At 40.4% G+C, this 13,805-nt stretch overlaps 1 protein-coding gene across 11 annotated transcripts in view; it reads left to right on the top strand.

Annotated features, from left to right (window-relative positions):
* The window catches only part of tmem63a (transmembrane protein 63A), a 45,029-nt gene that overhangs the window by 6,262 nt on the left and 24,962 nt on the right, over positions 1 to 13,805 (top strand). For 9 of the 11 annotated variants that reach the window (XR_010003689.1, XR_507979.3, XR_010003690.1 and 6 more), the window contains exons 4-6: positions 3,266 to 3,329; positions 3,862 to 3,899; positions 12,151 to 12,293. Coding sequence is in view for 8 of the 11 variants with exons in the window: in XM_008125935.3 (XP_008124142.1) it covers positions 3,266 to 3,329; positions 3,862 to 3,899; positions 12,151 to 12,293 (245 nt within the window). In the remaining 3 variants the exon portion in view is untranslated. Of the gene's footprint in view, positions 1 to 3,265; positions 3,330 to 3,861; positions 3,900 to 4,573; positions 4,647 to 10,558; positions 13,196 to 13,805 lie in introns of those variants that run through there. The other 2 variants (XM_062972717.1, XM_016990699.2) reach the window with 2 other exon arrangements.

Below are 13,805 nucleotides of genomic sequence, written 5' to 3'. Positions count from 1 at the left end.
AGAAGCAGGAAATCGCATTGTTCAGCTCCACAGTCACACAAGATGGAGGATTCCTCCAGGTAGTGCCATCTTGCCAAGTTGTCTTTTGATCTGCCCACTCCACTTTTGAGTCTGTTCAGGGACTTCCAAGTTGCCCATTCTTGGTTTGCCCCTGGAGGAAGACCCTCTTGGGGGGCCATCCAGTTAGAATTGCCAGGTTTAGCTGCCCAGAGGGACACCCTTGCTGTTGCTGGAGGAACATCAAGAGGAGTGGTGGTTCTCATGAAGCCCTTCCTTGATTTGAGTCTGGTGGGAGGAGGGTGATAGCCATGCAGTGGGTGGCTTTCACAATGTTCGACCTTTTTTCTCTCACCGTTGGCAGCAACTTCCCGTCGCACGTCAGGAGGGGCAATGCCAGCTAACTTGTAGAGTTTATCAACAGGTGTAGGTTTAAGGCATCCCGTGATGATTCTGCATGTTTCATTCAGTGCTATGTCCACCTGCTTTGCATGGGCAGACTTGTGCCAGACAGGACAGGCATACTCTGCAGTTGAGAAAGACAAGGCTAGGGCTGATGTTCTTATTACTTGTGGGTCTGCTCCCCATGCGCTGCCAGTCAGTTTCCGCAGGATGTTATTGCGTGCAGCTACTTTGTGCTTGGTGTTCATGCAGTGTTTCCTATATGTTAGTGTTCGGTCTAAGGTGACACCAAGGTATTTAGGATAGAAACAGTGTTCGAGCTCTTGGCCTTTCCAAGTAACTTTCAGTTTCCTGTTGGCTTCACGGTTACATAGGTGGAAAGCACACACTTGTGTCTTGGCAGGGTTAGGCTTCAGGTGGTTCTCTTTGTAGTAGCTGGAGAGATCTTTCAAGGCATTGGTGAGTTGCTTTTCAACTGTTTCAAAATCTTTTGCTTGTGTTGTAAGGCCAAGGTCATCAGCATATATAAAGCTCTTTGTGAGTGGTGGTTGTGGCTGATCGTTCATGAAGATATTAAATAAGGTTGGTGCAAGAATGCTGCCTTGGGGTAAACCATTCTTTTGCCTCCTCCATCTGCTTTTCTGGCCCTGAAACTCCACATAGAAGCTGCGGTTTTCTAAGAGGGTCTGGACAGTTTTTGTAAAGTCAAAGTCCCGGGTGATATGGTAGACTTTATGCAGCATTTTTCTATGTTGCACCGTGTCACAGGCTGCCGTAAGGTCCACAAAGACTGTTCCCGTAATGCAGCCTTTCTCATAGCCTTCCTCGATATGTTCAGTCAGATGAAGAATTTGACCTGTACAGTTTTTCCCTGGTCTGAAACCTGCTTGTTGTGCAATAAGCTTGGGTTTGATAACAGGTCCTAGTCGATTTAATAGCATCCTCTCATAGACTTTATATAGATGACATAAGAGGGAGGTTGGTCGATAGTTCCTGGCATTGGAGGCATCTTTACCAGGTTTTAAGATGGCAATTATCTTAGTTTTCCTCCATGCTCTGGGAATCTGTTTGTGTGCCAGGCATTGATTGTAGAATTTCAAAAGCCAGTTTTCAGCTTTGGCCCCCAAGTGCTTGATTTGCTCCATCATCAGGTCATCTAGGCCAGGTGCTTTACCAGTCTTACATCGCTTGATGGCCAAAAGCATTGGATGAAAGCATTGGACAAAACTTTAATATAAAAATTGGTACCCATTATTTATTTATTTATTTATTTATTTATTTATTTATTTACAGCATTTATATTCTGCCCTTCTCACCCCGAAGGGGACTTAAGGCGGATCACATTACACTTATAGGCAAACATTCAATGTCTTTTAACATAGAACAAAGACAAACAAACATAGGCTCTGAGCGGGCCTCGAAATCATGACCTCCTGGTCAGAGTGATTCATTGCAGTGACTCATTGCAGCTGCTCTCCAGCCTGCGCCACAGCCCGAGCAGGCTCTGCAGAATAGCTAGCCATACAACTAACAGGATCATGCTGTTGGATGTTTTAACTGTTTGTATTTATTTTATTATTATTTTAGTCTTTGGAAGCCAACTTGAGCCCCTCCATGGGAGAGAGGGCGGGTTAAAAATAAAGTTTTCATTATTATTATTATTATTATTATTATTATTATTATTATTATTATTATTATTATTTTATTGATATGATCAAAACCTGACACTCAGCAAAACCAGGGAATCGTTGAACCAAATAGGAAAGGAATTGGTTGTAATAGACATAAATTATTTTAGAGAATCAAGTTGGTATTTTCTGTTTTTGGTTTTTAAATTAAAGAAGCAGTATGCTATATTTAGTAGAGCTGGCAGCAAAAAAACAAAGGGCTAAAACTCTCCTCCCCATGTGCTGACCTATATAAAAATCCATTTGTGCTTTTAATTTGTTTTTAGAAAACACAGATTCCCAATTATGCATTTAACATCATGTCTTATATTTCTCCGATGAAAGTCAATAAATGAGAAGTGTTTCAGGCAAAGTAACCACATTAACACTCTTGAGTTGTTGCACATTTTTATGGGGTTTTCGCAATAACTTAACAAATGAGCTCTTTAAACCTTGGCAGTAGTGAGAGTGGTGTAGTGGTTTGAGTGTTGTTAGGACTCTGAGGGATCAGGGTTCAAATCCTCCCCCACCATGGAAACCCACTGGGTAACATTTCAAACCATATTCTCTCATTCATAGGAGAAAAATCAAATCCACAAAAATCCACAAATATGCCCTGCCATGTAGCCGTTGGACAGAAAGTCCTGGATCCTTATAATCATGAGATGGATTCTAGAAAAGACACTGCTTTGGCCCCTTAGAAGCAAAGTGTAAATTGATCTTGTGTGTATAAGTGAACAATTTCTTCAAAATGAGTCCTTCAGAATGTTTTTATTGTGGCTTTAAATCGTTTCCAATTAGTGGCAACCCTAAGGTAGGATTTTCTGGGGCTGAGAGCAACTCACTCAAAGTCACCCAAAGGATTTCCATGGCTGAGTAAAGGCCTGAATCCTGGTTTTCAGAGTCGTAGTTCAATGCTCAAACCGTTACACCAAGCTCATGTATCTCCTCTCTTATCTTATTCCCATTTTGCTTGTACCATAATACATACCTCGCTCCTTCCTTTCCTTCCTTGGTCCTAAGACGCTTTTTATTAGCTGCATTTGAATCTTCTTCCTAGGGCAGCGTTTTTCTCCGCAGCTCATTCCTTTTTTTTCAGAGTCTACTTTTACATTTTATAATTACTTAAGTGACATTAAGTTTAGCAATTGCTTTTACTGTAGGATTCTAATCATGTTTCTTTCTGGTCTGTCTTGTAGTGAAGCCAAATTTCATAGATTATCAGTATCCTCCTCAATTCCTGATGAACTGGATCCTGATGAGGTCAGTACCATTTTATGTGAAGCCTGTCACATATTAGTTTGTCTGTGTAAGACAGTTTCATAATTTGATGCACGAACATTCTCAGGAATATGCTCATATAGAATTCCTATTACCCATTTTTCAGGCTTTTGTAGAAAGATGGCTTTATAACACCCCCCCCCCCAAATCTTAATATTAAAAAGAAAGTATTTTGAAGAGGCATTTCTGGGAAAATGTAGTATCAGTATATACTTTGATTATATTGTTATGTTCTTTGAAAGGGAAGTGTCAGAGCCCTTCCCTTTTTTTGCTTATGTGGAGAGTGCTGTCTGACATTTTGTCAGTTCTGCTCCTGCTTATAGCTGGCTATTATGCTTTCCCTGATGCCTCAGCCAGTTTTCCAACATTCAGGACCAGATTTTCAGGGAATATATGCAGTTGTAATAGGAACAAGGAGGCAGGAATGTCTCATTTTGCAAGTGGAACTCTACTATCCATAGTTATTTTCCGGATACACTCTTGTGATCACAAAATACTATCATTTATTTTGTAGGGTTTTTGTTCTTGGATGGCATCTGCTTTTCGAATGCAGTAAGTATTCAGAGAAGTTGTGATATGAGTAGTAGTATCTATAAGGAATTACAGTAGAGTCTCGCTTATCCAACCTCCACTTATCCAACATTCTGTATTATCCAACACAGTTGACCTTTTAGTAGTAATTTTTTTTTAGTCAATGTTTTCAATACATTGTGATGTTTTGGTGCTAAATTTGTAAATACAGTAATTACTACATAACATTATCGTGCTTTTTCTGTCAATTTGTTGTAAAACATGATGTTTTGATTCTTAACTTGTACAATCATAATGTAATTTGATGTTTAATAGGCTTTTCCGTAATCCCTCCTTATTATCCAACATTTTCACTTATCCAACATTCTGCTGGCCTGTTTTTGTTGGATAAGTGAGACTCTACTGTATAAACATTAAAGATTTTAAATTGCTCCAGGTTATGCTTATTAAATTTTCTATGTTACCTTGAAGACTGTTAATTATGAAGTGAGGGATAAAATTTTATAATTCAACAAATTATTATTATTAACTGTATTTATACCCTGCCTTTCAAGACAACTAACTGCCACACAATCTAGCAACAATTTAAAACAAATTGAATACAAACATTAAAAACAAATATTCATGTGTGGATATAAAGTTAGTTTACAATTAAAATTACATTTAAAACTGACCATCCTGGATGCTGCTTTTAGGACCAACTGAAGTTTCTGAGCACTTTCCAAAGGCAGCCCCACGTAGAAGACTTTGTAGCAGTCCAGCTGGAAGGTAACTAGGCACCAGTTTAGCATAGGAACCATTTCCTTGGAATTAGGTGTAAAGGAGTAGTACAGTTGGGTGTCATCTATGTATAGATGGCACCACACTCCAAAAACCTCTCCCAGCAGTTTCATATAGATGTTCAACAGCATGGGGGACAGAAGTGAATCTTAAGGGACCCACATGGTAGTGGCCAAGGAGTTGAACAGGAGTCCACTAGTACCACCTTCTGAAAACATCCTTCCAGGAAGGAACGGAGCCACTGAAGAATAGTATCTCTAAGATCCATCCCAGAAAGGCGACTCAAAAGGATACCATAGTTGATTGTATCAAAATCAGTTGAAAGGTCCAGGAGAATCAACAGGGACACAGTCCTCCTGCCCAGTTCTCTGCAGTCATCCACCAAGGCTACCAAAGCTATCTCTGTCCCATAACCAGGCTAGAAATCAGAATGAAATGGATCTTGATAATCCACCTCATCTAGGAGCCCTTGGAGTTAAATAACTAAAATCAGGATTAGAATATGATATTTAAACTTCACAGAGAAAAAGTGGTTGAGGATTAGTTTAATTTTCACTATCTGTATACCTTTCCCACAACAGGAGAATTAAATGTTTGATTGTACACTGACATTCCTTGTGGTTTAGTTTAATGCTGTTTGGGACTTTAGTGTGTCTGTACTCTGCAGGAAGGAAGGACAGTTGTCTTGTTACCCGATTATGAAATGAAATACAATGAAATTTATAATAGCCAGTATATTCTAGACACTGTGTATAGTTAGGTAATTTAATTCAGAAGTATAGCTGGGCATGAGCTTTTTGTTGTGGCTTTAAGAACTATGTAAATCATTGCAATGTTTTAAAGTATTTTGATTTTTTTATAGAATAATGGAGGGCAAATAGTTATATTTCTGAACCAAAGTCAGGTGATGGCTAGACTTCCAGTCTTCCTTTCTGCATGTATTTGCATTTTTGTAACTTGGTTGCTATCTTTTTCTTTTTCATTATGAGCAATAGTATTGGCTGTGTCTTGTGCAAAGTTTGGAGCATTTGGTTTGAAAAACATTTTGATCATGTTAAATAGTAGAAAAGAAAGGAAATCAATCCTTGACATTATTTGATTTGTGAAGTTAACTCATTGATTGAAGCATTAATGTGGAGGCAGACCAAGGCATTTCTAGAGGTATAAAAGTATATCATGGTTAATCAACAAATTATTTCCAAACTCTCTGCAAAGGCATAATTGAGTTCAATTAACAATGGTTCAAAAATATACTTTCATTTTTAAAACCCCCACAAAAAACAGGGTTCAGGGTTGACTCAGCTGTTTAGAACCAAATATAAAACGCAAACCACAAAACCATTAAATACCACAAATAACCAAAGCCAGGGTAAAATGAACTCTAATGAATCCGAAAAAGCTATGGGATGGATGAACTGAATGTGCACAATGCAAGCCGTTCTTGTCCTGCTAAAATAGGACACAGGGAGGCCTCTTTTGAAGGCAAGGATTGGGAACCATGTGACTCTCCATTCCTCAACATTGGCTATACTAGTCAGGTGTGCTAGGGTGACACCTACGTTATCCTGAGTGCTAAGACATTTAATGTCTTAAAATAGCATACAGCCCTTTGAAACCTATTTGTAATCAGTGCATCTGTTGCGGATTGATCATTGGGTTATGTCCTTGAAAGCTTTTATGATGACACTCTTTGGAACAGCATAGCATCCTCAATCTATATATATAAAAGGATAAAAAAAATTCGGCCTAGGACAAAACAACAAAACTACACATCGCAGAAACACTAAACTTGGCAACACAACCCCTCATCCATGCCTCTACGTTCATACAACAAAAAGAAAAGAAAAATAAAGTCCTAATTAGAGGGAGAGGAATAATTGTTTTTTATCCAATTGCTGCCAGTTACAGGCTAAACTCTGCTGCCAGTTACAGGCTAAACTCTGCCCACTTGGTCTCCTAGCAATCTACTCAGCCCAGGGGACAGGCACAGTTAGGCCTCAGGCCTCTTCCACACTGCCTATAAGATACAGATTATCTGATTTTAACTGGATTATATGGCAGTGTAGACTCAAGGCCCTTCCACACAACTATATTACCCATTTATAATCTTATATTATGTGCTTTGAACTGGATTATCTTGAGTCCACACTGCCAGATAATTCACTTCAGTGTGCATTTTATACAGCTGTGTAGAAGGGGCCTCATATAATCCAGTTCTAAGCAGATAATATAAGATTATAAACAGGCCCGGTGCAACGTGGACGCCGTTGAAGCGGCGGCGTCGGGCGCACGTCAGGGGGGGCGCTGTCGATGCCTCTACTGCGCCCCTCTGTACATTTACCAAGGGAGGCGGCGGCGGCGGCGGGGACCATCGCCTCCCTCCTCAGCGAAGAGCTAGGCCTGAAATGAGGCCTTCACGGAGGAGGGAGGCAATGGTCCCTGCCGCCGCTGCCGCCTCCCTCCTCGGCGAACGCGGAAGACCTATCTGGCTAGCTATTCTCGCGAGGTGGGCGAGGTGGGCCAAAGGCCCGGCCTAGGGACACCCGGTTTCCCTAATCCCCGGGCCGAGGCCCTCCTCAGCAGCACGCTGGAGGTGACCTGCCAGGGCTGGCTGCGCGATCTGCAGCTCCAGTGCGCTGCGCCGCCGCCCCCACGTGAGGGAAGCAGGAGCAGGTAGGGAAAGAACAGTCTGAGAGAGAGAGAGAGGAGTTGGGCAGAAAGTTGACGAACTCGGGTGCACTCTCAGGTACCGCGCTCTCAGGAGGGGAAGGGAAAGAAAGAGAATGGGGCGTCTAGGCGGCAGGAGCACGCACAGGCGCGGCCTCACCCCCAGCTGGCCTCCCAGCTGTGTTTTGCTTCCCTCTTCGGGTTTTCCTTCAGCCAAGTCCACTCTTCACCTCCCTTCTCGCCCTCACTGCCGGGACAGATAACCCAAACCGAGCCGACTCTTCCAGGACTGGGGCCCTTCCACACAGCCACGTATCCCAGAATATCAAGGCTCGGAAACACCTCAGGGAGACTAGAATGAAGGCATGGAGCCCACTTGGCCCAGGCACAATGATAGGGAGATGAGAGAGGGAGAGGGATGATAGAGAGGGAGAGCGAGAAAGAATCCCTTAATGCGATTCTATAGCACTGAACCTGGCAGATAACGCGGTGTCGAGCTGCATCGATGCAGCCTTCATTTCCCCTCCGTGCTGCTTAGCCCGGTGAGAGAGAGGGAGAGTTGTCGGTGGTGGGGAGGAGAAGGGAAAGAGGAGAGGGAGGGCTGGCCCAAGCCTCTGAGGGACTGAGGGGAGTAGTGTGTGTGTGTGAGTGAAGGAAGGAAGGAGGAAAGAAATTGCCATCATTAGAGCCTCTACTGCATTAGAGCCTCCCTTCAGTTCCCATATCCTCTTCCGAGGGTGATCCGTGGTTTTTTTTTTGGGGGGGGGGGCAGCCTTTGGCGGGGGTTTCTCTAGCGTGCCCAATGTGCTTCAACATCTGGAAACACCCTGGCTGGATCTACACTTCCCTATATGCCAGCATCAGATCCCAGATTATATAAATCTACACTGCCAGATAATCTGGGATATAGGGCATGTAGATCCACTCCTAGAACTGGGGGTGGGGTAACTCTTGGAGGCTCGAGAGAGGGGGGATTGACAGAGAGGAAGGATGGCAGCACAGCGGCAAAGTTACTGTGACTTTTGTTTGAAGGAGCACTCGGTAGCTGGGCTGCTGTGAGTTATCCAGGCTGTACGGCCATATTCCAGAAGCATTATTTCCTGACGTTTCGCCACATCTATGGCAGGCATCCTCAAAGGTTGTGAGGTCTGTTGGAAACTAGGCAAGTGGGGTTGATATATCTGTGGAAGGTCCAGGGTGGGAGAAAGAACTCTTTTCTGTTTGAGGCAAGTGTGAATGTTGTAATTGGCTACCTTGATTAGCACTGAATGGCCTTTCAGCTTCAAGGTCTGGCTGCTTCCTGCCTGGGGAATCCTTTGTTGGGATGTGTTAGCTGGCCCTGATTTATTAATGTTTGGAAGTCCTCTGTTTTCTGAGTAGTGTTCTTAATTTACTGTCCTGATTTCTCAACCAGAGAAGTCAGCCATAGCAGAAAATTTGATGAATCAACCTGGACACAGCATATTATTTGAGAACACAGGAATGCTGGACCACTCTAACAATCACCATGGCAGACTACACAGAGAAGCCACTGAAATCCACAAACATGTGGACAATTTCAATAGAAAGGAAGAATCCATGAAAATGAACAAAATCTGGCTACCAGTATTAAAAAAAACTCTAAAATGAGGACAGTAAATAAAGAACAACACTCAGTAGACAGGGGAATTCCAGACATGAAACTATGAGGGCCAGCTAATACCTCCCAAAAAGGATTCCCCCAGGAGTAAGCAGCCAGACCTTGAAGCTGCAAGGCTATTCAGTGCTAATCAATGTGGCCAATTGCAACAGTCACACTTGCCTCCAACAGACAAAGAGTTCTTTCACCCACCCTGGACCTTCCACAGATATATAAACCCCACTGGCATAGTTTCCAACAGACCTCACAACCTCTGAGGATGCCTACCATAGATGTGGGCGAAATGTCAAAAGAATGCCTCTGGAACACGGTCATACAGGCTCCCTACCTATCTATCTACCTTGCTAAATATTCTCCACATTGTGTGTATGTATATGTATATATAAGCGATACACACACACACATGAAGGAACCATATGTGCTATATATCATGGGTCCCCAAACTAAGGCCCGGGGGCCAGATGCGGCCCTCCAAGGTCATTTACCTGGCCACCGCCCTCAGTTTTATAATATAATATTTTTATATCATTTTAATAATATATTGTATTTACATATAATATTGATAATAATATTATAATGTTATACAATATACTAATACCATATAATAATATTAATTATATGTTATATATTACATATAATATTACAGTATAGTGATATAGTTCAATATAGTAATATATAATGCTAATATTGTGCTATGCTAATAATATAATATAGTGTATGTACATACAGCTTCTCTGAGTCCACTTCAGGGTGAGAAGGGTGGGATATAAATGTAATAAATAAATGTAGTAAATGAATAAATAAATAATTTTAGACTTAGGCTCGCCAAAGTCTGAAATGACTTGAAGGCACACAACAACAACAATCCTAATTCACTTGACTATCTTATTGGCCAGAAGCAGGCCCACACTTCCCATTGAAATCCTGATAGGTTTATGCTGGTTACAATTGTTTTCATTTTTAAATATTGTATTGTTCTTTCATGGTTGTTGTTTTGCACTACAAATAAGACATGTGCAGTGTGCATAGGAATTTGTCCGTGTTTTTTTTCCAAATGATAATTTGGCCCCTCCACAGTCTGAAGGATTGTGGACTGGCCTTCTGCTTTAAAAGTTTGAGGACCCCTGCTATATATATATATATATATATATATATATATATATATATATATATATATATTCTATTCACTTCTATCTTTTATTTTTCAGTGCTCTTCCACACAGTCATATAACCCAGAATATCAAAGCAGAATAACCCACAATATCTTGCTTTGAACTGGGTTATCTGAGTCCACACTGCCCTATATCCCTGTTCAATGTTTGGTGCTAAATTCGCAAATATAGTAATTCCTACATAACATTACCATGTATTGAACTGCTTTTTCTGTTGATTTGTTGTAAAACATGATGTTTTGGTTCTTAATTTGTAAAATCATAATGTAATTTGATGTTTAATAGGCTTTACCTTAATCCCTCCTTATTATCCAACATTTTCGCTTATCCAACGCTTTTATTCTTTAGTGATTGGTTTGGGGGGGGGCACCAAAATTCTGTTCGCCTACACTTGAAAAATACCTAGGGCCGGCCCTGATTATAAATATACAGTAGAGTCTCACTTATCCAACATAAACAGGCTGGCAGAACGTTGGATAAGTTAATATGTTTATATTGTTTTGCTTTTAAGGTGTTTATATTGTTTTGTTTAAGGATCTGTTTATATTGTTTTGTTTAAGGATCTGTTTATATTGTTTTGCTTTTATGATTGCATTTTGGGCATTAAATTTTGCCAATTTTGTAAGCCGCCCTGAGTCTCCTCGGATGAGAAGGGCGGGGTATAAATGTTGTAAATAAATAAATAAATAAATAAAATATGTTGGATAATAAGAAGGGATTCAGAAAAAGCCTACTAAACATCAAATTAGGTAATGATTATACAAATTAAGCACCAAATATCATGTTATACAACAAATTGGACAGAAAAAGTAGTTCAATGCTCAGTAATGCTATGTTGTAATTACTGTATTTACAAATTTAGCACCAAAATATCACAGTGAATTTAAAACATTGACTACAGAAACATTGACTACTAAAAGGCAGACTGTGTTGGATAATCCAGAACACTGGATAAGCGAATGTTGGATAAGTGAGATTCTACTGTAATATGAAATAATTACTGTGGTTATCCAGTCCAACCCAATTCTGCCATGGAGGACACAATCCAAGCACGCCCAACAGATGGCCACCTAGCCTCTCAATAATAATAATAATAATAATAATAAGAAGAAGAAGAAGAAGAAGAAGAAGAATATCATACAATCAAAAGGTTAGGAGACTCCCCTAAGGATCATCCAGTTCAACTTCCTTCTACCATGCAGGACGACACAAACCAAGCACTCCTGACAGATGGCCATCCAAGATCTGCAGAGTAATAATACACATCGAATCATACCATCAGACAGTTAGGAGACACTCCTAAAGGCCATTCAGTCCAACCCAATTCTGCCATGCAGGACACAATCCAAGCACTCCCAACAGATGGCCACCCAGCCTCTCAATACTACTACTACTAATAATAATAATAAGAATAACAACATCATCATACAATCCTAAGGTTTGGAGTGACCCCTAAGGATCATCCAGATCAACTTCCTTCTACCATGCAGGAGGACACAATCCAAGCACTCCTGACAGATGGCCATCCAGCCTCTACATAATAATGATGATGATGAACATTATAATAACACTAGTAATAGTAGTAATAATAATAATAATAATAATAATAATAATAATAATAATAAAAGCATAGAATCCAAGAGTTTGCAGAGACCCCTAAGGGCCATCCAGCCCAACCCTTTCTACTATGCAGCAGGACACAATCCAAGCATTCACAACACATGGACAACGTATAAATACTATACAATACTACACAGGGACATAGACCCCCTCTACCCTCACCACTTAGTACACAAACAACCAAATCCATACTAAACATAAAGACAACCATACAACAGACATTCAATACCACCACTACCTCAACAAGTTCTCACCAACACCATCAGACAACGCCACAGCAATGCGTGGCCAAGCAAAGCTAGTCTACTATAAAACCCCTGGTCTATATATTTCTTTTAAAGGTTCTGTCATGTAGTTGTCATGTGATTAATCTGTTTGTTTATTTGTGGCACAGTGAAGAAGAAATTAATGAAAAGTGTGGGAATGATGCCATTACCTATCTCGCCTTTCAGCGCCATCTCATCTGCCTGTTGGTTGTTGTCAGCATGTTGTCTTTGTGCATTATACTTCCTGTAAATTTATCAGGCAACTTACTTGGTAAGAAACCTTTGTACCAGAGGAGTTTCTCTATTGTCTTCAGCACCCTGATATCAGGGCTTACTGACTCATTTTGGATTTATTTTATTTATTTACAGTATTTATATTCCGCCCTTCTCACCCCGAAGGGGACTCAGGGCGGATCACATTACACATATAAGGCAAACATTCAATGCCTTAACATAGAACAAAGACAAGACAAACACGGGGCTCCGAGCTGGCCTCGAACTCATGACCTCCTGGTCAGAGTGATTCATTGCAGGCTGGTGCAGCTGGTTGCTCAACAGCCTGCGCCACAGCCCAGCCCAGAGTTTATCTAAATAGTTTATCTAAATATAACTATAACTGTAGTTCCAGTGATCAAATTGGAAAAAGTGGTTTAAGCAAAATATTAATATTTCAGTATTTTGCCTACTGCACCATGCATGTGGCATAACAACATACATGCATGTGTATTGATATTCATGCATGTGCATTGTGTATATTAAAGTACCATCATGCACCTTAATTAGCATGATCTGAAGTATTTAATTCAGAGTAATGACTATTGCTTAAGAGAATGAATCTGTCCTCTGCACTGGCAATCAAAGTTACATACATTTCAATAGTCTGTGCATGTACAATAATGACTGAACTGAGTTAAGCAGTTTTCTGTCATAGAATGATACAAAAAGTCAACAACCTCTAATAATCCGAGGAATTTTTATTACTTTGAATTCATGAAGTAATAGTAATTCCTTGAACAGATTAGCAGATCTGAAATTAAGGTGTTATTAAATTGGCAAAAGGGCCATGCATGTAATCTGTACCTCAATGCACAATATCATCTTCATTTTCAGTGAATATATACTCAAAATGTATGTTTCTTTTTCATGCAATGCTTGAGCTGATGGGAGTTATAGGTAAGACAGTAAAATTTAAAGGCAGTTTTATTGTCAGTATCTCCTCTCATTAACACAAGGATTTGAAAAGAACTTCTTTAACATTTTTTTTCAGATACTGCATACTGTAAAAGTTGCGAAGTTTGTGGATTATTGTAACTGATACTTGTATGAGCTAGTATGGTATAGTAGTATGAGTGTTAAGGATTCTTGGAGACTAGGGCTTGAATTTCTGGTCAGCCACCGAAACCTATTCAGTGACCTTGGGCAAATCACACATTCTCATCCTTAGAGTTAGGCTCCTCTGAATAACTCTTACCAAGAAAATCCTAGGACAAAGTTGCAATAAGTGGAAGTTGACCTAAGTAACAAAACGAACAACAAAGTATTGACTATAGAAATGCACATGTCATACATGAAAGCAGGTAAATTCGCGTGGCTTCTTGCTGAAATAGCAAGACTATAATTCTTATAAAAAAGAATGGTTTGAGTGTTGATTTAGGACTTCAGGAAACAAGGGTCCAAATCTGCATTCAACTGTGGAAACCTACTGACTGACCTTGGGGAAGTCATATTCAGAGGAAGTCAGTGACAAACTCCCCTGAATAAACAGTGCAGATAGGTTCATTTT

Source organism: Anolis carolinensis, chromosome 1, assembly GCF_035594765.1.
Source record: "Anolis carolinensis isolate JA03-04 chromosome 1, rAnoCar3.1.pri, whole genome shotgun sequence".
NCBI lineage: Eukaryota > Metazoa > Chordata > Lepidosauria > Squamata > Dactyloidae > Anolis > Anolis carolinensis.
The sequence above is the reverse complement of the archived record's forward strand: the minus strand, read 5'-3'. Positions and strand labels throughout refer to the sequence as shown.